At 43.2% G+C, this 21270-nt stretch overlaps 1 protein-coding gene across 2 annotated transcripts in view; it reads left to right on the top strand.

Annotated features, from left to right (window-relative positions):
- LOC139614747 (nucleolar protein 4-like) overlaps positions 1-13669 on the top strand; it is a 139784-nt gene extending 126115 nt beyond the window's left edge. For both annotated transcript variants that reach the window (XM_071472294.1, XM_071472295.1), the window contains 6 exons: positions 4800-5287; positions 6611-6802; positions 7953-8141; positions 10478-10591; positions 10780-11011; positions 12273-13669. In XM_071472294.1, the coding sequence (XP_071328395.1) occupies positions 4800-5287; positions 6611-6802; positions 7953-8141; positions 10478-10591; positions 10780-11011; positions 12273-12517 (1460 nt within the window). In that variant the 3' untranslated portion in view covers positions 12518-13669. The remainder of the gene's footprint in view (positions 1-4799; positions 5288-6610; positions 6803-7952; positions 8142-10477; positions 10592-10779; positions 11012-12272) is intronic.
- Positions 13670-21270: the final 7601 nt, after the last annotated feature.

Here is a 21270-nt window from a genome sequence, read left to right as displayed (position 1 = left end):
TAGCCTCACTGCATTTCTCAAAGTGCTGAAGGTGAAGGCTTGACATGTAAAGGTCCCATATAGTATAAAGGTAGATGTCCATGTATTTTTTTATTATTATAGAACATAGTTTCTTTATTAATGCTGTGAAAGCTTCAAAGCCTCAGTCCACAGAGAGACTCAGATCCTCTCTTCTGATTGGCTGACTGACCTGTTGTTACTCGAGCTCCAGAGAGAAGCCAGAGAGAGGAGATGTAAAACTACACTGAGATGGTTTTTGGTTCTTCAAACCACAAATATATCGGAAATCAACACTTGAAATAAAACACAGGAAAAGTGTAAAATATGGGAACACTCCTCTGAAAATCATTTTACTATAAAATACTCTCAGCAGCAGCTGAACTCAGTTTGTTTGTAACAGAAAGATTTAGCTTCTTTAGCTATGTTCTGGAGAAACAAGGAGTATTTTGAACAATGCTCATGGTAACATTTCTCAATCTGTGTGCATGTCATTTATTTTTACTTCATCTTATCTCAAACTGAAACAAAAAAGTCAATTACATTTGCAGGAAAATTAATTAGCTTCTGTTTTGAGACTTGCTGGTTGCAGCTTCTCAGATGTGAGCGGCAAATGTTAGAAGATAAACATTGTTTCTACTGATTCTTCACAATTTTCTGACCAAATGATTAATCGAAGAATTATTCTGATGATGAGAAGAATTGTTCATGTCAGCTCTACAAATATCAGATGGAAGAAATAAACTTGAGCCACCACAGTCAGATTTCTACTTTAATAAAAGTTAACTGAATTTGAAATTTAACACAGATTTCATGTGTGAGGTTTTTTTTCCTGAACACTTGTTCTTTGAGTACCTAGGTTTTGTCAGATAAAGCTGTTAAGTGTAGCTGGTTACTCCGCGCTGCTGCTGTGCATGTATAAACACATTAATTCAAGTCTGTATCTGCGCATCATCAAGTGTGTAACTAAGACATGAACATGAATGAGAGCATTGTGCCGCGCTCATCTGTGAGGCTCAATGGACGTGTTTTATTTGCGTCTTAACTCTTGAACTTTGGTGTCATGACTCTCATGTGGGGAAACCGATTCAACTGTTTTATGGTCGGGCTTTTCGAGTGGTGATCCTGAGTCTGCAGAGTTACTTCACAGCAGAGTAAATGTTTACTGTCAACTGCAATGTGGAAGCAATTGTGTCAAATCAGACCTTGAATCACTGATGTCATGTAGTTTAACCTCGGCAGAGGAGGTGAGCACAGAGGTGAAAGAGACACAATACCTATGAATAAGAATATGGAAAGAGAAAAGAGAGAGGGCGGCTCCCTGTGCAGCAGGCAAGGATGGAGGAGGGAGAGAACGCAGAGAATAGATGGTGATGGAGGCAGAGGAGGAGAGCAGAGATCCCTCACTGCGCAGTGACGGTGGTCTTTCTGCTGAGGGGGGATTTGTGTCGAGGCGGCAGGAATTAGGTTGGCCTTCGCCTCCACGCATGAATACTCCTTACACACTCATAAATACACTCTGCCATGCTTTTCTACCTCCAGCTCCAAGGGCTTCCCTTTCACTCACCCCCTCCTCCTGCCCTCCTCCCTCTGTCGCTCAAATTTAAATTCATGGTTTATTAGCACAAAAATAATTAAGTGCAATATAGTCAAATGAGATTGTGCAGTGTTAAAGATCTGAGTGTACAGCACAATATAGACACAATGCATTACAACACAAATGCACAACACACTACATACAGCAGCAAACAAACATACAATGCTGAGATCTACTTTAATAATGTAAAGGTGAAGCTGAGAGTCGATGCTGAAAAGAGATGAAAATAAAAAAATCTCCATGTGCTCGTCCCTTCGCCTCAGCCTCTCTGCACCCCTCCCCCTCCCATCCCCCATCTCAATCCTCCCTCATCCTCTCCTCTCTCCCCTCTCTCCTCTCCTCCTGCTGCCCCCACCCCCTGAGCCATGACCCCCTCCATCCCTCCCCTCCTCTCCTCCACCTCCTCCTCCTCGTCCTCCTCCCACCCCCCTCCTGACCTCTTTCCTTCTGCCTGGCTGTGCCTCCCTCTCTTTTTACCTTGGTGCCTCTCTACCCATCTCTCCCTCTCTTCATGCAGCGGTTTGGGCTCCACCCCTCACTCCCTCCCTCCCCCGCCAAACGAATGACACAGTCGATACTATCCTCAGCCCCCTCTCTCTTCCTCTTTCTATACATCACTCTCTTTTCCAGCTGCTTCTGTGTGTTTTTTTTTTACGTTGACTCATTCAAATTGCCTCCTCCCCCTCTCTGTCCTCCAATCATCCTTAATTGGAGCTGATTTCTGTTTCAGTTTCAGCTCAGTCATCCCATCTTTCTGCTCTCTCTCATTCTGTGTTTATGTTAATTAATCAGAGTCTCCTCATTCGTCCCTTCACATCATTTGTACCCTTCTGATGCTGGATGTAAACACAGCTCTGATTCTACAGGGTAAAACTGAATGTTGTTGGCTGATGTTTAAAATGCATCTCTCCACCATGTTTCTCCTCCCTCCCTCCCTCTCTCCGGCTCAGCGCAGATAGGCCAGCTTCAGTGTGGGACTATAGACCAGGAGTCTGTTCAGAACGATAAAACCCAACAGTCAGGCAGACAGGCATCCATCCTGCCTGCCAGCCTGCTTGGCACACTCCATTTATTCCATGATCACTTATTTAGCAGCCTGTCTGCCTGAAAAGAGACTCAGACAGAGATGGAGAGGAAGAAAAGGGACGTTCAACCTGCTTCGGCAATAAATACTGCATTTAACTCCTTTTCTTTACTGTTTCATGAAAAACAAAAATCCTCAAATCTAAATCCTGTTTCTGTCCCTTTGACTTTTATCATTTCAGTTAGATTTTTGTCTTGAAATCTCACTAAACATGTCTCTGATTGTCCAGCCACAAAAATCAAGAAAATCAAGATCAGAGAAGCTCTGATCAATACACTTAATAATCTTACTATTCTAGATAGATAGATAGATAGATAGATAGATAGATAGATAGATTTCAGGTAAACATTTCGCGAAACCAAATCCTGCAGGGTTGGATGGGGGGTCCAGGTGGACTAAAAGATAGATGTAAACAAAAAGCAGAAGTTCAAAATGGAGACAAAAAAGTAAACATCATCAAGTTTTACATACAAGTGTAGAAGAAACAGCCATGAACGTCTCCTAGTGACCCCTGTGTACGTTTACCGACATGCACACAGATCGTCACAGGTGTGTCCGCTCGTGGCCATGACATCTTAGCAGCTCGACCAATAAAATGTGCAGTAAAGATGCAGCTGACTGTTTCTGGTTGAAGCTTCTGAGTGAAATTTTGTATCTCACTCTCACTCATAATGATGATGTCGCCAGGTTGTTACAGTGATTCAGATAAAGTGGGCGGAGGAGGAGCTTGCTGATGAAGCGAAGATGAGGAGGGGGTACATTGAGGTGGGAGAGGACAGGGTCAGGGGTGTTGACTGTTTAATCAAATAAACAGACACTGCTCCACTCATCCTGTAACACCACCCCTCCCACACTGCGACACATGGCCCCTTCTCTTCAGAGTAATTTACCACCTGCAGACACTTCAGAGATCTTTCCCTCGTGAGGGTCGTCTGTGTCACGGCCCCGCTGGCTGCAGGAAGACACTACCTGTCCCCCAGTGTCACTCCAGCTGAGGGACAGAAGGGGCTGCACTCAAGACATTAAGATTCATTCATTTCATTAATCCCTGACTTTGCAAGATACAGGAGTGTAAATGCTAACACAATATAATGATAACATCACTGTGATGCTGGTACTGACAGCGACTGTAGCTCATGGTGTTCATCACTAAAGCAGAGCAGAAGCAGGAAGTTCAGGTGGTTCAGGATTTAAAGAACATTTCACCCAGATGTGGCAGCTTCATGAGGGAAGCCTGCCATCTGCTGGGCTTAAATATACAGAGTGTGTGTGTGTGTGTGTGTGTGTGTGTCTGTGTGTGTGTGTGTGTGTGTCTGTGTCTGTGTGTGTGTGTGTCTGTGTCTGTGTGTGTGTGTGTGTGTGTGTGTGTCTGTGTCTGTGTCTATAGAGGACAGTTTCTGTAACAGCTGTCATATGACATCTGTAATGTTCAGGACCAGTTCATACAGAAGAGCTCTCTGTTATCAGCCACAGTTACAGACAGATGAGTTTGCTGTTGTTGTGATGTCAATACACTAATAATATGTCACATGAACTTTATGCAGCAACATACTAATTCTGTAATAATATGTAATTCATTGAATTAATAATAATGTGTTGTAATATGTAGCTTATTGGCCGTTTTAAATGCTAAGCTAACCCTAGAATTAATTGAGGGCATTTTCTTTGAATACGCTGTTTTTATATTTCTTCGGTTTCACGGTTTTATTGGCTTTTTTATGTGCTGTTGTGCTTCACTTCATTTATATGCAGACATTACACAGTGCTTTACAGGCAGGAGAACAGTGAAAGAGGACAAAGTAAAAGCTATTATCTCTACAAAACATCTATAAAATAAAAGCTCAACAAGTCAAAGGTTTTTAAAAAGATAGAAGCAGAAAGTAGATCCAGTGAAAACAGGGACGTCTGAATTATCCAGAAAATACCTCCACTGTGTCTGTGACAGAATCTCTCAGACGACAGTTTATGACAACATGAGCTCACACAGTGAAACATCCAGAACAACAATTATATTAGACATCCACTAAAGTAACTGAGATAATATGTTTGTTTTTTATGATTGTAATGTGGGTGAACTTTGACCCTGATTGAAATGTGTCTCTACCTTCTCTCCTCTTGCAGATGATTCGTCCTCAGAGAGCGGCAGTGGGAACGGCCTGCCTGCGCTGACCCCTCCCTCCTCCACTGTGATGGACGGCACCATCGTTAGGGAAACTGAGGTCGTCAATGGCAATGGTGGCCCAGCTCCGCTTGACTTCAGCACGCCGACTTCCTCTTCCTCATCATCTGAGGACCAGCAGCCAATCAACCTGAGTGACCCGCCCCCAAAGCGCCTGCCCCTGTCCACCTCTCACCTGCCCGTCACCGTGTCAGCAGCGGCTGCGGCCCTGCTCGGTGCTCTGCATCCCAACGCGCCCGAGGAGCTCCGCAGGAAGTACCCACTGGCTGCCAAACCTCCCCTGGCTCCACACCCGGCCCTGCCTCTGCCGCTGCCGCACACACACACTCCTCACACACATAACGCACACACTCCCAACACACACTCCCAGTCCCACGCACACACTGCCGAGCTGCGACTGGACCGAGACAGCAGGGACTATGGGGGCAAGGTGAGACCTGACAAGCACAAACATAAACTCATTAGTGATTTAGAGCCTCAGGCCTTGTCAGTTTTTTTTTTTCAATCTTTATTGAAAAACATTCAGGACAACAACAAGACACATATGGGATCTGACGTCATTGACAGGTAACCAAATGAAACAGATTAAAACCACTATTTCTGGGGTGGTGTTTAGCTCAGTGGGTAGCGCACCCGTCCCATGTGTTGAGGCTATAGTCCTCACTGCAGGCAGCCCTGGTTTGAATCCCGCGCCGGGCGGCCCTATCCTGCGTGTCACTCCCCCTCTCTCTGCCTCCCCATTTCCTGTCTCTAATCCAATAAAGGCATGAAAAGGCCAAAAAAATAATGTTAATGAAAAAAAATAAAACCACTATTTCATTTATGAATGAGGGCGTGCCTTTTGTTGTCAAGGTTACTATATAAAGAAACCACTGAGAAAGGGAGAAAGTCTTTTAGTATTTTATCATGACTTCCAATAGCACAGCTTCTCCTCAGCTTTCTGTCCTTCCTGCTGTTGTCGGCACACTCTCAACTGAGTAAATAGCAGGAGCCTCTTCTTTCACTTGTTCACGCTCAGTGTGAAAAACTCAAATCATCAATTAGCAAACACCAAATCTTTCTTTGATTTATTAAGTTGGCATCTCTGTCTTCTAATGTGGGGTGTGCTTGTTAAAAAAAAAAGGCGCACACAGTTGTTTGTGAAGAGAAGCCAAGAAATGGAGCTGGAGGATAAAGTGAGGAGAGATGGAGGGAGGAGGAGGAGGAAGAGGAGGAGAAGGAGGAGGGCGATCCGAGGAGATCTCTCTCCTTCTTTCCTCCTCTCACCATCTTTGTACGGAACTGAATAGCAGAACCTGACTAACAATACACTCCGGCCTTGGAGGGAACGTATTACTGCCAGACAGTCTACCTGCAAGACACAAACACAGCTACATACAATACAGACACACGCACACACACACACACACACACACACACACACACACACACACACACACACACACACACGGACTCATTCAGACTCACAATCAGGCTCCTTTTCACTCAAAGTCATTAAGTGCTCTTTCTCTCTTACACAGGACAGTTTGCCTGTGTGTGTGTGTGTGTGTGTGTGTGTGTGTGTGTGTGTGTGTGTGTGTGTGTGTGTTTGTGTTGTATTGTATTTCTGTACTAGATGCTTCAGTGTCTTCATTAAAACAGTCCATCAGGTTTTTCTTTCTTTATCTTTCCTCATTTCTGGTTTAGTTTATTTCTCACAGTTGGAGACAATAGAAACACTATTATATGTGTGTGTGTCTCTGTGTGTGTTTAGTCCCCACAGTACAGTTCGGGCGGCAGTTACGACAGTGTGAAGATGGACTTGAGTGCTGAGGACCTGACCATGGGGCGTCACGGCAGCCAGGTTGCCCCCGACGATGACGACGATGACCACGACGACCACGACGACAACGACAAGATCAACGACACAGAGGGAGTCGATCCCGAGAGACTAAAGGCCTTCAATGTGAGTCAGAGACCGTGTGTTGGGTCAGGCCTTCACTTGGGTCATGTGTCGTCCCCACAGGGATCAATAACACGTCCTCTTATATTCATAAAGAGAAAATATCGAAGAGCCGACTCTCTGTTGCTCTTTTAAAAGCCTTAGTGTCATTGATCACAGTGGATTCTCCATCATCCATCCAGGAGTTAACTTAAAGCTCCACTTATTGTTTTTAATGTTTTTATCTGAGCAATGACTCAAACATCTGGAAACGAGGAGCTAAACCCTCTGTCCACTTCCTGTCCACCACAAAATCAGTTTAACAACATCTCTGCTGCCAGAACCAGGAAGAGTGAGCACATTGCACCGATTTCAGCTTCCTGTGACTTTTATTTTTGATTTATTGTGATGGTCTACAAAGCAGAACATGGCTCAGCCGTACCCTGTGTCACAGAGCCACTAATATGACATGTCCCAGCCCGTGCCATCAGGTCCTCCAGTTCCCCGCTGCCACTCTCACACCCATAAAAACATGGAGGACACAGCCTCGTCTGTTTGAAAAACACTTCACCAGCAGAGATTAAAGAGGCGACATCAGTGAGCACTTTCAGAAGGTCCTTACTTATGCAATAGGTCTTCAAGTAACCTCTCCCTAATATTCATTTATTTATTTGTGTTTATTGTACAAGTTCATTTTAATTTCTAATTTTTAATCCCTCATATTAAACTCAGATTTAAGTGTCATTATATATTGTTTCTCATTTTTACCTGACGTTAACTCCTGTTATTTATTTTTTTCCAAACATCTTTATTGCTGTTTTATAATTGTTTTATTGTCTTGAGCTACAAACTCTGTGTTAAATGTGCTATACAAGTAAAACAACTCAGCAGACAGACAAATTCAGCCTCTAGCTGATGAAGACAGAAGAATATCTAAAGAGCCAGATATTTTTCACAGGAGATGGTCTAACTTGAAACAGAAACATGGCTCCATATGAATGATAATGTTTCGGTTGAGTCAGCTGTTTGCTAACACATTCACCATAACAACTTAATGAGGATTAAATACGTCAGAGTTGTGTTTTTGTCGGCTTCTTCCTTAAATGGACAGAAAACACAGTTAATGAGTGAGTGTCACAGACATATTGACACTTGCTGTGTCGTTCTCCTGCAGATGTTTGTGCGTCTGTTTGTGGACGAAAATTTGGATCGGATGGTTCCCATCTCCAAACAGCCCAAGGAGAAGATCCAGGCCATCATTGAGTCCTGCAGCAGACAGTTCCCAGAGTTCCAGGAACGCGCCCGCAAGCGTATCCGCACCTACCTCAAATCCTGCCGACGCATGAAGAAGAATGGCATGGAGGTACCGCATTGATTTGTCTGTTAGCAGGATATCTCAACTGAACTTTCATCAACTTTCATTATCAAGTATTTTACTGACTATTTTCTCAATTTGTTTTTTTTGTAATGAAATGTCAGAAAATAGTCTAATTATGAAAATAGTTTCTAAATACTTTTCTATTGATCAACTAATTGTTTCAGATCAATTAGCTGAAGTAGTAATAGTGCAAATAATAATAATAATAACAGTAATAGCAGGAATGATATTTGTATCTGTTACATATGAACATTTATATGTTGCAGTGACATGTGATCCTGTTTTTATGCAGCATTATATAGAAACATGTTCAGTTCGGTGTGAGTCTGTGTAGATGAGTTACTGTGTATTTAGTGGATTAAATTCAATTCAATTCAATTTTATTTGTATAGCGCCAAATCATAATATACATTATCTCAAGGCACTTTACAGGGTCAGGTCAAGACCTTACTTTGTTACAGAGAAAAACCCAACAGTTCCCACAACGAGCAAGCGCTTGGCGACAGGGGGGAGGAAAAACTCCCTTTTAACAGGAAGAAACCTCCAACAGAACCGGGCTCGGGGTGGGCGGCCGTCTGCCTCGACTCCCCCAGATCCCAACAACCAGGTGATTGGTCTGGAGGCCCAGAGGCCGTCACACCCCCCTCGTTAGGCGTGAGGTCCCACCTCCAACCCTGAATCAAAATAAATATTAGATACAAGCAAATTCACTTCATGTCAGACAGTCTTCTCATCTATTATGATTCACCAACATCCAAAGAGATGAGCTCATATTTACACCAACATACCTTCATATCTGCTCTCTGAGGACTCAGCCCGACAGCTGAGGGATCCTCAGAACAGAAAAAACAAGACTTGAGATCTTTTCGCATGTTCCTGAAAAAACACAAACAGAGAAACAAATCCAGGTACAGAACTAAAGGAAATACACATATCACACATGATTTTAAAAGACTGAAAAATGTTCAGTAATGATTTCAGACTGGAAACACAATCATACTAACACAAGACTGTTTAGGAATATGAATAAAAAACAATGTCAATGACAATTATTTTTAATGTATCTTCCATTACATGACTGATGGTTCCTGTCAGTGTTCATCAGATCAAAAATCTGATTCTGACTCACTTGAAATTTTACAAAATGCATCTTTTTTATAAAGTTTAACATTCAGAGGGTTCAGTCCTGGTTGTTTGTTACTTCCTACATTTTATTAACATCCATTAAAACAACTTTAAGTTAAAAAAAAAAATGGATTGTTTACATTTTTGTCTTGTATATATAGTTTGATCAAACAGAATAAGCTGCAGCTCTCACTGCAAGATGGACGACTAGCAACAAACAATTATCATCTTCAGTGAGAAGATGATAAAACGTGCCTTTAAATTGTTGTAGCTATAGAAACAGCACGCTCCAGTCAATTTATATCCGTTTACACCTGTGACCCGGTGCAGAATATCTCAATTTAAGAGCTAGTAAAGACAATGCAGCAGCATTTCGTCATGTGTGTGTATTTGCTTCAGAGCTGTTTCAAGTCAGGTGGATATTAAGTGATAAACTGAACTGATGGGTGTGTGCAGTTAACACCACATCAGCAGGAAGCAGCAGCACAGATAATTAGTCCACTGAAATCTGCACAAATTTTGAAAGAATGTAAGAAAGACCTTCGTGCTGTGAGCACAGTGGAACTGCTCAGGTGGTTAATGACTCTTCCTGACTGATGCTCTCACAGAGCAAACAGGTCAATGTTACTGTACTAAAGCAGAGGAGCTGCAGATGCTGTGTGGACTCTAACAGGCTTCTCAATGTGATGGTGAAGCAGTCATGGGAAGGCCTCTGCTGCCCCCCAGTGGTGAAGTCTTCTGCTAAACTGTGTGTTACACGGTGCTGAGGTGCTCAGGAAGGTTTTCTCAGTTGTGACACAAAAGGCTCAGCATGCCTTCAAACACAATCAGCATCACTCTCCATAATCTCTGTTAAAGATGCCCTCAGGGATTTTATAGCTTTCAAACAGTGGACACCAAAGCATATGCACTGGTACTAACTGGAGACTTGTCAATGTTGCGTGCACATTAGAATTAAAAATAGAATAAACCATGAAGCCCATTAGCTCTTATTTCCTCCAGACTTGGCACAAAATCAGTGAAGCACTCAGCCTCGCTGAAATTGAACCTTTTATTGGGAAGAGTTCAAATTAGAAACTTTTTGTGGATGTTTGTGTGTCTGTGTCTAACTATCAGCTAATGTGTTCTCACTACACAGTTTCTCTCTCTAACAGTGTAAATCCAGAATATCATCATAATATTCTGTTTTTCTCCAGACCCGTCCGACTCCACCTCACCTCACCTCAGCCATGGCTGAGAACATCCTTGCTGCCGCCTGCGAGAGCGAATCACGCAACGCTGCAAAGAGGATGCGCCTTGAAGCCTATCACGTAAGTGTGTGATGTAAATCTCGTGCTGTCTTCTTGAAAACTGTTTTGATGAACTTCAGCACAACTATTCTTCTAAAATGTTTTCATTATGACTTCGATGAGCCTGGTTTATTAATACTGTTGGACCGCCCAGCCTCCTGTATTGTATTTTGAAAAGGACACCCCTCATTTCCATTTCCCTCTGCCAGGATGAGCAGATCTCTCTGGACAAGCCGTCCAGCGGTGGAGGAGGTCTGAGGGAGCCAGCGTCCCTCGCTCACTCCGCCTACTCCCTGGCCGCATCAGCCTTCTCCTCCCAGGACACCCAGCTCTACATCAACGGAGCTGGCCTCAATTACGGTTACCGTGGATACCCTGGCCTGGGCGCTGCCATGCAACACCCCGTTTCCCTGACGACTGGTGCTGCTGCTCAGAGCAACGGTGAGGATGGGAGGGCAGTCAAAGATGGAGGGAGAGGGTCTTTATGGAGAGAGAGATGAGATGGAGGAGACTGAATAGAGAGAGGGAAGAGTAAAGAAAAGGATCAGCAGGAAGTTTGGAGAGAGAGAAGGGAAAGTGATGAGGGAGGGAAAAGAAGAGGAAGTGATGAGAGGGAAACAGCATGAACGTGTAATTTGGGGATGAAAGAAGGAGCAGCAGAAGAAAAGAAAGCAGTGAAAGGAGACAGCAGATGGCAGAGTGAAGCAGGCACACACACACACACATACACACACATACACACAACACACACACGCTAAACACTGATGTCGGCCTCGTTCAAATATGCAGGTTCAAGACAAAGTCATAGTTCTGATAACAAGAGAACTGTGTGAGTCAGGAGGTCAGCAGGTGATGGGCAGGGGGGATAAGTTACTCTTAAGTTTACAACTACAAGGTCACGACTCAGTAGATGCGATTGTCCTGGATTTCTACATGATGCAGCAGATTATCAGTGTTCAGAGCATCAGATTTCACCTGTTGATGTGCCTCATATACCAAGTTTATTTACTGTATAAAGACCAATATCACAAATTAGCCTTGAGGGGCTGAACAATCTGTGCAGCGAAAAACACAACACCTCCAACTGGATCAGACAAAGTCCCCCAAAAAAATCTGAGATGGAAAAAACTGGGAGATAAAAGCCACAGTGGGAAGGTTTTCTAATTCAACACAACCAGGATGTTTATGTTCTCTCGTTCACTGCAGAGAACTCTAAGATGTTGTTCATCACAGACCTGCAGCAGAAAACACAAGCTGTCACATTTCTCCACGTGGAGTCTTTTTATCCTCTGTACCCTGAGATATGTGCTCACATTTTTGGAGGTGTAGCTACATGTGGAGGCTCTGTAACCTCGTCATAAATGTGTTCAGGTCTTTCTTCTTGTTACCTGGAAACTGGACCAGGTTTTATTGCAGCCACAGGTTATTAACATGTTGCAAAGTTTATTATAAAAACACGAGAAGGGAAAATATAAAGTATAAGTGAAATATACAGTGAAAACTGTCATGATATTCTCATATGTTTCTCTCTTCCTCTTCCATTCTTCCTGTAACTCTTCCTATTCCTCTTCTTCATTTACCTCTGGATCCTTCCTGTCCTCTACATGTGGCTCCTCTCCTTTACTTCATCTTATCCATCCTTCCCTCTGTCTCCCTCCTTCATTAACATTTCTCTCCATCCATCTTTCCCTCTTCTCTTTAGGCCCCACAGACCTCAGCATGAAGTCTCTCTCCTCTGCCAACATCAGTAACTCCTCCTCCTCCACCACTGCCAACAGCCTGGGTGGGCGAGGCAGCGGGGGTGGCGGCGGGGGCGGGGCGTCGACCCAGCTCAGCCAACCAGAGATCACGGCCGTGCGTCAGCTGATCGCCGGCTACCGGGAGTCAGCCGCCTTCCTGCTGCGCTCAGCTGACGAGCTGGAGAACCTCATCCTGCAGCAGAACTGATTTGTGGGGCAATGTGGGAGAACACACACACACACACACACACACACACACACACACACTTCCCATTATGTTTGTTCTGTGTCTTCTGCGTCCTCCCGTCTCTCGTTTTTGTTCTTCCCTCCTTTGTGGCCACTTTTTATTTTGGGACAAAACAAGTGGGAAACTGGGACGGGGAGGGGGGGCAACCAACCTCACCCCAGCCTTTCCCAAAACAATCCACCACAATCTCAATGCATCAATTCTGCCTGAGGAGGGAAAAGATTTAAAAAAAAAGAAGGAGCAGAGCACCTGGACCCTGGAGGAATCTCTGCCTGTCCTCTCTGGAAGCACCTCACAATCAGCTCTACACTCGGAGCGAAGGAGTGTGGACGAGGGGAAGAGAGGAGGAGGAGAGGGAGGTGAAGAAGACTGCTGCTGTGGTTTCAGAAAAAAATGACTTTGAACCCTTGTGGAGGGAGAAGTGAAGTTTTTGAGTTTTGATTGACGGGGGCTCCGGCCAATCCTGTCTCACGATCCTAACAATTTAAAATAAATAATGACTCCCTGAATTAGTACTGAAGCTGTTTGCTAAATGACGGCTGCTTTTGATTTGATTGAATATTACATTTTTCTTTTTTTTATGGGAGTACTGTGAACATTTTTTTTTTCTTTTTTGTGACTCTTCCCAAGTGACTGAAAGAAGGAAAAGCGGTTTGACTTATCTTAAAGATAGCACTAAATCTGGAGAAGACTCTGAGTCCAGAGGGGCCCGAGGATGAGAACTGGAAAAGAAATGATTAAAAAAAGTTTGTTTGTTTTGGTTTTAAAAAAGAAAAAAAGAAAAGAAAAAAAAGGAGGAGAGAAACTTTTTCTGTGCTCGCTTGTATATAAGCTCTCTGTGTCCTATAGCACTTTTCCCTCACATGAAACCTCACCCTGGCCCTGCCCCCTAATCCACACCCCTTTTACCCAGGGAGCAACTTGCTACTTATGCATCCAAGACGCCATGTTGACCACCAGGAAATACCTCAAATCAGACCTGCCAATTCCATTTTCTGTTCATATACAACACACACACACACACACACACACACACACACACACACACACACACACACACACACACACACACACACACACACACACACACACACACACACACACACACACACACACACATTCTGCAAATGAATGGTAACATTCCCACCAGAAGCCAGTTTACTTCTACTTTACCACATGATGTCTCCAAGGTTTCTATGTTTTGGGGGGAGAATCGAACTAAATTGCACAAAAGACGTGTAACGTGGAGACGACAAAGCATTTGAAGAAGTGATGTTGTGAACGTTTCACATCTTTACACTTTTCTTTCGTCTGTGCGGGTTCGTTCATGTGCTGCTGTATATAATCAGAGCTGAGGTTGACAGGAGTGTATTTCTCTGGGAGGTGGGGGGTGGGGTGTGTGGGTGTGGAGGGGAGGGGGTGGGGGGTATTTCTTAAGTAAAGGGGGGGTTAAATGTTGTGGCAATTTTACCTCCCGCTTCTACTTTTTACAAATGTAGATGTGACACCAACGAAACCTCATGATTCTGTTTTAACACCCCTCCCTCCCTCTCTTCTTCTTCTTCTTCTCTCCATTGGACCTACTCTACACTTTTTCTTCGTGGACCTAAACATCCTCCTCTTCCTCCTCTCCTCCCTGGTCCGGTCCAGGTTTCAGAGGAAGAGGAGGACTGCTCTGTTTTACTGTGTTTGTCTGTTAAACTCTGAGATGGCCATTACTATTATTATTATTATTATTATTATTATGAACTTTCATGTTGCTGCTGCTATACACAAACTGGACCTTCTACCATAGACCTGAAACCTCAACAACGGCGGGCGTTAGCTGCAGTGCCCCATGGGAACCTGACCAACCAACCTCCTGCGACCTTGACCGAACCTTCAGCTCGACCACAACCAAACCAAAACAACACAAAGACTCACTGTTTGTTGTGTTAGAGAAAACTCGCTCACATGTCTCTGCTCTCTCAGACTGGTTGGTTGGCTTCTTTGTTTTCGCTTCATAGGGCTCGATTAATGTCGTGTTTGTGACTTTCTGACTGTGAATTCCCTCGTTCTTTCTTTCCTGTGTTTTCACCCTGTGGAGGGCGCAGGGAGGGATGTGGTAGCACGTTCACCACAGCACTCCACACCAGGCCAACAAGTCCACACTCAACGGGGCCGATACGTCTGTGAATAACTGTTTTATGAGATATCAGATATGAGACTAAGTTACTGCAGATAACTTGTATAAGTTCATTATGAAAAGAGCAGGTTTTTCTTTCAGCCATGTTGTTTTTACACCATATGAAGGTAGTTTTTGTTTTATCTTGCCAAACTATTGAGAACCTGGAAATGATATTTCCTGGACACCTGGCTGCTCCCACAGGCCTCTGCTGCACCTGTGCTCCTGCGCAGAGTCGAGCCACAGCCTCCTCCTGTCCCGCTGGACAGGAAGAGTTTGACATTTGGGGAAATTTGCTTGTTCGCTCTCTTCCTCAGAGAAGATTGATGTAACTGAAATATAAAGCTTTAGCCTAGGGACTGTTAGCTTAGCATAAATACTGGAAACAGGGTAACACAGTGAGCCTGTGTGTGTTCAGAGGTAACGGAGTCCTACTAGGACACGTCACATGTTGTTTATTTAATCGACACAAAAAACAAGGGGATAAAATCACAGGTTGTGGTTTCACATGGGGGCAATGTGCTGAAAGTTACTGCTTGTGGACAAGAAATAGTCCCAACAAACAGCCCCCAACCCCCCACCCCCTGCACATAAAAAAACAAAGAGCCGGTTGTCCTACTAATTGAACAAACAAGACATATTGTATTAAGAGGCTAATGTTTTCTACCTGTTTCTAGTCTTTATGCTAAGCTAAGCTAATCGGCTGCTGGCTTTAGCTCCATGAGAGTGGTATCAATCTTCTCATCCCGCTCTCGGTAAGAAAACAAATAATCATATTTCCCAAACTGTTGAACTGTTCCTTTCAGGAGCTGTGGCACTGGTTGTCATTGCCACTAAAATGAGCCAAATCTTCTGGTTGGAGTGATGAATTTTCTATCAGGGGGTGTTTTGAACCACGTGATGCATCTAGCAGCTCCTGGTTGGCTTATTTCCTCCTGAGGCGTCGCTTTCTGCATCCACTGTGGTTTCTGCTCAGTCCCACTGTCGTGTCACTGGAATTTGCTCCCTTTTTGCACACTGAGCGAAGCAACAGTCATCTGTGATTTAAAGGGGGGGGGCTCTCTCTGTGTATGTATGCATGTTTCCCAGGAGGGACCCCCTCCCCTACTTGCACTGCTGAGAGCGGAGGGGTGGTGGGGTTGTGTTTTTTTGCAATGCAGCTGATAATCAAAGTGTTCACTGGTCTTCAGATGGTTTGTGTTGGTGCCAGGCTGCTCGCAGTGATGGTGGTGACGAGCACTGTGGGGACATGTGAAAGCCGCTCACACCTGTGTCCAGAAACACAGAACCTCCATCCAAACGGATTATCATCCATGTGCCACGTCGAGTTCAAATTAGTCTGAAATGTGGAAAATATAAATTATTTACATGACACATTAGATGTAGATTTTGGTTTATTTTTGTTCTCTGTCATGAAACAGGAAGCTCTGTTCAAAGTGCTCTGATCACACAAACAAGAGAAATATGCAAAAAAAATTGACCCAACTAGAAGAGAAACATGAGAGAGGGAGGGGGCGATGATGTCACAGAAGTCAGACATGTTGGAGTGTGACTTTTATTTTATTTATTAGGTGGTGTTTTAAGTCTAGTTGTTGTAGTTTTCTCACGACAATAAATTTGTTTTTACTTCAAAGTTAACATTTGATTTGAAACACAGGTACAATCAATTTCTCCTCAAATTTCTCCCAAATTCCAGCGTCTTTACTTGCTGATTTCTACATGTTCAGTGTTATTTGGCTTCCTGAACCCCAGCATCAGACTGTAACGACACCAGTGTCTCGTCCCTCTCTCCTCCTGTTTGATCCTCACTGTGCTCACATTCTGCCAATGGTTCTGTCGAGTCTGCCTGGTTTTCGGTGTTGGGAGAGACTCAGCTCCTGTGGGACACCTTGATCGGTCCAGATGTGCTCACTGATCCACATTCTGCTCTGTCCGAGGGACCTGAGTCACACAAACACTCAGATAATGAGAACAATTGACTCTTAATTTGAAGGCAGTTTTGTATCTGATATTTCCCCAACAGTAAATAGGTAATGAGTCAGGAAACACTGAAGTCAGGCAGTGGGAGAAGCTGTGTGAACTTGGACAGACTGCAGATGAGTCCTGCAGCCATGTGTGCGACGGTCCCTCAGATCAAAGCAGAACCAAGTGGTTTTCAGTTTCTGATTTCAGGAGGGATTTCAGTCCCAACATCCTGACACTGGTGGATTCAGTCTGAGCCTGAACACACCAGGTCCTTCAGAAGTGACTGAAAAATGTTGCTGCTGCTGTGCAACAAAAACCTCAAACCTCCAAAACACATTTTTAACAAATGAAGGAAGTCATACACATTCTGACAGGAAATGAAGGATAATATCAAATTCTAGATGAAAAAAAAGGAATAGAGCTGCAGTAGGAGTTGAGATGTTTATGCAACAGCAACATTTAATCCAGTTTAACCCCTGCTGTCTTTGTTAGAAAAGAGACCATATGATTCTTAGACTTTAGGCCCTAAACTTCATGTTGGGACCTAAAATGAGCCTAAAATCTGTTGAATTTTGCTCACGCTTGTTTAATGAGGTTCAATCACTGTTAAAAAAAAATATTTTGCTCACTTTGAATTCCTAATAATGTAAAAAAGAGCAGTTTAAGATGCTCTGTAGAAGGTGAAGAGGCTCTTATTGCAGTCCATCCCCCTCTTCCTCCTCCTTCTTCTCTTCCTCCTCCCCTCCGTCTGAGTTTGATCCTTGTTTCAGATTATTTCATTTTACCAAACATGATTGAACCTCTGAGATCGGCCCCAAAGGTTTCACTCCTGGTGTCGGTAGCAGAGACTCATAAGTCATAAGATGTGTTGAATACACAGCAGGCAACAGGAAATCCTTTGAATGGCTCTGATTGGTCAGAAGAGCCAGGCTGGTGGGACTCGGGACTCTCTCATTGGTTCCTTGGTGATGACATCCTGTGTTAACCTCAGAGAAGATGTTCTGAAGGTTTTCTACGTGTTTCTGAGCCCAGGTCGGTTTACTTCAAAGCCGGATGGCTACAGAACAGCATCACAGACAAAAAACACCAACAACTTTATAAAATAAAAATAAAAAAACTAGGCAAATGACAATCTTTGAAAGGTGTAATTTGCTCACTGTTTGATTTCCATCCCTGTGTCTGTTGTATCCAGTAGGACAGACTGGGAGAATAATCTGAGTGTTTTAGCCATAATCAGAGCGTTCCTCCTCCAGATCTCCTCCTCCTCCTCCTGTTGTTGTCATTGTTGACGTCTTTACTCGCCGAGCAAACAGCCAACACATTTCTATCTGATTTCTATTTTTTAGTATTACATGATTATCAATTATCAATGTTTGGATTGTTCTTAATGTTATGATTTTATAAATATATTTTGTAGTGCGAGTAAAGTGTTTTTTTCTGAGAAGATATTTTGTACAATACTCAGCTTCACTCCGTATGCCTACACTGCACATTCCAAACACGGATGTCAACAAACACTGGAGCCAACCGGCATCACCACAATGAGCTCTTCTTCTCCTCCTGAATCACTGGAGGGAAATCTAAGCTTCATACTGACCTTTACTGTCCAGTAACTCCTGTCCTCACTGTCTCGTCACTTCTGGTTTAAACGTTGACACCACAGACAGCGACAGGGCTGTACGACTGTGATCCTGCACTGATCCACTGTGAAACAGGGATTTCACTCTGGGAGGCCTGAGGAGGAGTGTGGAGGTCCTCCTCACTTCTCAGACACCACAGAAGTAGAAGTAGAGACGTGGGTTGCTACAGCTCGCACGGAGCAGAGACTCCGGTATGTGCAGAGTCACTGAATCAAAGGTGAAACAGAAAGGTCAGTTTATCTGCTGATGTACAGCTTCTTCACAACTGGCAGCTTTTTCACCACAGAGCTTTCAGTCTCTTTAAATCTGCATGGGTTTTTTTGGGTTTTTTTTTAGAGTCACAAACTTTCTCTAGATCTTTGAGCAAAAAGAACATTTAAAGGCAGTAAAAATATTTCTCTTATGACCTGTTCTATTTCCTTTAATTCTGTCTGTTTTATCTTTAGATTTTCTGGAATATAAATTTCTCTCATTCTTTTTCTTTTTTTTTGCACATTTAAAGACATTATAGGAAATGTGCTCATTCACTTTCCCACTGAGAGATGGAGGAGAAGATCAGTACCACTCTTGTGTGTCCATAGTTGATCGCTGGTTAACTTAGCTTAGCATAAAGACTGGAAAGCTAGCCTGGCTCTGTCTTCTTTCCAGTGCCTCTAAAACTCACTAATTAATGTTGTATATTATTTGTTTAATTAGCAAAAAGTGTCAAAATATCCAGGTTTTACAGGGGGGGTTGTGTGTCAGACTATTTAACAGGGAAGTGGGCCAAGAAATAGTCCTGCACATACCCACCAGTTAAACAGCAGATAGAGCTTTAGAGGGGCTGGTAGGGAATTAGCATATTTCCAAAAATGTTGGACTGTTCCTTTAAAAGTCCTTAAATTTCCAGGATATTACAGATGTTGTGACTCTGTGTCTTCAGTGTTCTTGTGGTGGCGACTGTGAGCAATCACACATCTCTGTGGAGGCAGTTTCAGACTCAGAGTCATTAAATCCTCCAGACTCAGACCATCAGAGGAGCCATGACGCTGGCCGGGTCCCTGCAAACCATCACACACTTCTGAAACCAGTCTGCTCAGATGTAAAGCTCAATACACACACACACACAGAAAAAAAATGAAGGAGAAAAAATAACGGAGCTATTTTTATTTTTCTATCAGGGCACCGTGTACAGCTACTACTGTCGAAATTTTTTAAAAAAGGCCTCCTGAGCCGTTAAGTTTTACTGTTTTTTTATTTTTGTTCTTCTCCGTGGTGCTTTAGATCCTGTTCTTTTCTCATTTTTAGATATTTGACTCTTCTCTCTGTCTTCACCTGACTTTGTACCAGACTCTTGATTGTCTTGATTTCCTGCACCGGGGCTTTGCACCCACAGTAATACCAACTAGAAACCTGTATTCTCCTCATGATTTGACTCAGTGGAAGTGTGATGTTTACATGTACAGATTTTTGAGATTCTTTCTGGTTTTGTTTTCTGTTTGGTTTCTTCTCATCTCTCTATCCTTCTATCCCTCCTCTCTCCTCTGTCTCTTTCCCCTCATTCCTGTTTTCAGTTGATCTGACTCCTTCCCCACACACTGAAGGGAAATGGGACTGCGTCTGAATACAATTATCACCGTTTTACACAGAAGCCTATCGCATGAGGGGACGGTTTGAGTTTCAGTCGGTCACCTTTTTTCACCGGGCTCCTGCTTTAGTTTTTAAACCCTGCCTCGTTAGCATTTAGCTAGCATTGAGATGCTTAAAGGTGCACCTGTGTTTCCTGGAGGAATGCTAACGGCTTGCTTGTGGAGAAAAAGTGTTTGTTTTTTTTTTGCTTGGTGAAGAAACGTCACACGACTGAAACTGATTGTTTGGGAAGAGGAGGGGGGTAGTCGAGTTGTGTGTTTGTTTGGCTCTGGGGGGGGGGGGGGGGGGGGGGCTGACCTTCGACCTCTCAGCTAACTCCACAGCACACAAAATCACAGTGGGGCCACAATGACACCTCCGCTGGTGTGACTGCGACCCGGTGGAGGTGATTCCTCAGTGAATGATAAGCCATTACAGACCCTGTGTGCCGGGTCTCTTAGTCTATTAGTATATTTAGCAAAACTTTAACCTGCAGATGACAAAACTCAACCTCAGGAAAAAAAAAAAGGACATCACTTTTGTAAAAACTCGTCTAACTGAAGGCCCATTTCCCTCTCTCTTTGATACCATATAAATTATATCAAAAATTCTTTTTATATTTATTGTGTTTATTATTATTATGATTATTATTATATATAACAGTGGATACCTTTTTCCAGTAACTGTGGCTAATTATTTTGATTCTTTGGAAAATGTTGATAATATATGTGAAGCATCTTAAATGATCGAGGAAAAAAAAAAAAGACATTAAAAAAGAAATCTTGGGTTATTTTATTTCTGTTTGCGGTACAGGCGTGTTCGTTCGTTTAGCCTGAAACAACGAGAACATATCACTCTGGTCCATGACAAAGAAACCAATGATCGAAAAACTGAGCTTTCTTTCGTGTGATGTCACTGCTAAGGCTGAAATGTTTCTGGACTTAAAAAAAAAAAAAAAAAAAAAGTTGTGACCATTTAGTTTTGTTTGTTTTTTGGTTTCTTTTGTTTTCCTCCCGAGCTGTACGTCACAAAGCTAAATATACTAATAAAACGGTGTGCTATCTATCAACTGGAGCTCCGCTGTCGTCTTCTTCCTCACTCCACACTGATGTTTAAAGCTGCACTGATCACTCAGCTGATGACTTCATGATTCAAGTTCATTGTTGAGATACTTTTCTCAGGTATTTTCATTTTCTGTTACTTCCTACCTCGACTTTATTTCAGAGGGAAATATTGTCCTTTTTACTCTACTTAAAAAACAAACCAACATAAAATACATTATTTAAGAATAAACCAGTGGTTGAAAACCTGTTTGACCTGTACTGTAGCTCTGGCCT

The sequence above is a fragment of the Trachinotus anak genome, unplaced genomic scaffold (genome assembly GCF_046630095.1).
Source record: "Trachinotus anak isolate AG129_WGS33_773 ecotype Australia unplaced genomic scaffold, CSIRO_AGI_Tana_v1 ptg000037l, whole genome shotgun sequence".
In the NCBI taxonomy this organism is placed as follows: Eukaryota; Metazoa; Chordata; class Actinopteri; order Carangiformes; family Carangidae; genus Trachinotus; species Trachinotus anak.
The sequence above is the reverse complement of the archived record's forward strand: the minus strand, read 5'-3'. Positions and strand labels throughout refer to the sequence as shown.